Below are 3,350 nucleotides of genomic sequence, written 5' to 3' on the forward strand. Positions count from 1 at the left end.
CCTTAAAACTTAGAATCCATGATATATAAAGGTATTTCTGTCTACTAAAATCCGGTACACATTGCTAAAATGTACCACCAGAAAAACAGGCGTACACAGGCGTACTCGCGTTAACAAATATATATATATATATATATATATATATATATATATATATATATATATATATATATATATATATATATATATATATATATATTCACTTATTTTAAGGAAGCCCAATCATCCATTTTTCTCAAAATATTTTTTTTGTTTTTTCAAAATATTAAATTACTTAGTTTTTAATTTTAAAATGAGTAGTTTCATATTTAATTTTTAACAAAATAAAATTAAAAAGCTTAAGAATCGGATAGAAAAAAAAACCAAGAAAAGTAAGTTTGAAAAAGTGAAGAGAATAAGCAAACATAATAATATATTTGCGTGGAGAATGAATGAATGAAGACTTAAAATGAATTAGAGTCGTAAAAAACAGAAAATCTTACATGATTACACGGTGAGTTAGAATTGATGTTGGACTCCATGCCGGTGATGGAACTGGCATATTCTCGAGATTTATTGTTCGGCTACAGCAACATTAAAGAGAAAAACCGTTTGGCCTATCAAACTGATGTCGATTTATTCTCCAAATCCTATCGAGCTCATTACACTGTATTATCAGGCAGGCTGTCCCTACACGTAGTAGCATTCACATCTATTAAATGTTAGCGGCTGATCCAATGATGTATGCTATCATATGCCAAAAGAAAGTATAATGAATGAAGAGGATATTAAGAGCACTTATTGCTCAAATTCAATACTAATAAACGATTATGACTATGCCCAATCAAATGTTGAGCGAGAGAAGAGATTCTCTCTCACCATCATAAATGTTGGTGTTGCTATTAGGACATTGTTGATTGGCCTAATCCACAAAAATTATCAAAGACAATCAATCACTTACACATAGGAACGTTAAAGCACGCGCGTGAAGTAGAGCGTGATTGAAAGATTGAAATAGAACGTAATGTGAACAGATACTGTGTCATCTCCATCAGCCAGCATCTTTCGTTCTTAGCATTGCGGTGCTGTCACGGCTCTTGTATAACCCTAAAACAAAGCTTCATTTCTAGCATACACGTATCATCACATTATGTTATTATTCGCACATACACCGCCCAAAAGTAACAGTATTTAAGATCTGGAGAGCCAAGAAAAAAACAGCATCAGCAACAGTTTCTCTGTTTTTGTTGTTTTCTTGTTTTCCTGAAGCCCGCTTAGTAAGACGAAGTGGGAAGGAATGGGAGACGCAAGTGAAGTGAAAGGGGAATGTTCAGGCAGTGGGAAGGGGAAGAAGATGTTTGAGGAAGAAGAAAATGAAGACAAGTTGTTGGCAGGCGTAGGATACAAAGTGTGTTCCTCGGACATGGTTGACGTGGCACACAAGCTCGACCAATTGGAGATGGTAATGGAGGAAGATGGGATTTCCCATCTCGCCTCCAACACTGTGCATTACGACCCGACCGATCTTTACGGTTGGGTCCAGAACATTCTCAACAACGCGCCCAATCACACCATCACCACCAACAGTAACAACGCTGTCATTCCATCGCCGTTAATCACTGTCCCCGAGAACGATCTAACAGCGATTCCATTGCCATACGTCGAAGATTATCCACAAACAGAAAATCAGAATTGCCACAAGCGATTCAAGAGTTCTTCATCTCCGTTGTGGCCCGCGATTTCATCGGACAACATTCTTCCGGTGGTTCTGGTGGAGGAAGCCGGCGTGTATCTCGTCCATGCACTCATGGCCTGCGCGGAGGCCGTTCAATTAGGAAACGCGAGCCTCGCGTCAAGCCTTGTGAAGCATGCAGGAACCCTCGCTGTGTCGCAAGGAGGTTCAATGGGGAAGGTTGCATCGTTCTTCGCTCAAGCTCTCGCTCGAAGAATCTATGGATTCTATCCTTACGAGACTCTAGACTCTTCCTACTCCGACATGCTTCACACACATTTCTACGAATCGAGCCCGTACCTGAAATTCGCGCACTTCACGGCGAACCACGCAATCCTCGAAGCATTCGCCACCGCGGACACGGTGCATGTCATCGATTTTGGCCTGAAGCAGGGGTTGCAGTGGCCGGCGTTCATGCAAGCACTAGCGGTCCGTCCGGGGGGTCCGCCAGCGTTCCGCCTCAGCGGGATCGGACCGCCGCGGCTCGACGACCCCGATTCCGACACGCTTAGTCAGGTCGGTTTGAAACTGGCGGAACTCGCTCGAAAAATTAGGATTCAATTTGAGTTCCGCGGATTCGTGTGTAACAGTTTAGCTGATCTAGATCCGTCCGTTCTCGACATCCGAGCAGGAGAATTCGTCGCGGTTAACTCTATCTTCGAGCTTCACCGCTTGCTGGCGCGACCTGTTGACATTGAAAAGGTGTTAGCCACGGTTAAGAGGATTAAACCGGAGATTGTTACCGTGGTGGAGCAAGAAGCGAATCACAACGGTCCGGTTTTTCTGGAGCGGTTCACGGAGGCATTGTACTATTACTCTAGTTTGTTTGACTCGATGGAGGGATCGGTGGCGGCGCCGAATGAACAGGCGTTGGTGATGGCGGAGATGTACTTGGGGAGGCAGATATGTAACGTTGTGGCGTGTGAGGGAGATGAACGAGTGGAGAGGCACGAAACGCTGGGTCAGTGGAGAGCGCGGCTCGGTTTGGGCGGGTTGGAACCGGTTCGCATGGGTTCGAACGCGTTTAGACAGGCGAGGATGTTGCTTGGCCTATACCCTGAGGCGGGAGAAGGGTACAGAGTGGAAGAAAACAATGGGTGCCTCTTGCTCGGGTGGCACACGAGGCCACTCGTTGCCTCGTCCGCGTGGAGACTCGCGCCCAATGGTTTGCACCCAGTTAGAGATCAGAATGAGATGAACCAAGATTCCCGATACTGTTAAGTCAAAGTAGAGTGACTGAATCGTAAGAGAGTTCCAGAGACACAGGAAGGGTAAATAGAAAGGTAAAAAACCAACTAAAAGATCTTAATTATAATTACTCTGCCATAGGTTACCCTTCCTAGTATATTTTTTTTGTTTACCTCTTAAGTTAACGAAAGACTTTCAATATTTTTTATTCACTCTTAAAGCGTTCCCAAATATAATTTATTTGAAGTTACAACAATAGGAACAGAAAAATAAAATCCATTAAAATTCAAAAAACAATCATTTTACCCATTTTGTAAAAGTAAAAATTTTGCTATTATCATGACCGAAATTGAAGACTACAAAAAACTATATTTAATCATTCAGATCATTTATATTTATGTTGGATTTTTTCTAAAAGATCTTTTTCTTCTTTTTTTTCTTTTCTAAATTT

The 3,350-nt window shown here is 42.1% G+C and overlaps 1 protein-coding gene across 1 annotated transcript; it reads left to right on the forward strand.

Annotated features, from left to right (window-relative positions):
- Positions 1-1,103: 1,103 nt before the first annotated feature.
- Positions 1,104-3,111, forward strand: LOC108336351 (DELLA protein 1). The gene has a single exon (XM_017572773.2). It carries the CDS (start codon positions 1,277-1,279, stop codon positions 2,930-2,932), a length of 1,656 nt encoding a protein of 551 aa, XP_017428262.1. The 5' UTR covers positions 1,104-1,276; the 3' UTR covers positions 2,933-3,111.
- Positions 3,112-3,350: the final 239 nt, after the last annotated feature.

The sequence above is a fragment of the Vigna angularis genome, chromosome 7 (genome assembly GCF_016808095.1).
Source record: "Vigna angularis cultivar LongXiaoDou No.4 chromosome 7, ASM1680809v1, whole genome shotgun sequence".
In the NCBI taxonomy this organism is placed as follows: Eukaryota; Viridiplantae; Streptophyta; class Magnoliopsida; order Fabales; family Fabaceae; genus Vigna; species Vigna angularis.

Bases quoted from the DNA above. Each gene is read 5' to 3' on its own strand.
- LOC108336351 (XM_017572773.2), top strand. From the start codon at position 1,277: ATGGGAGACGCAAGTGAAGTGAAAGGGGAATGTTCAGGCAGTGGGAAG.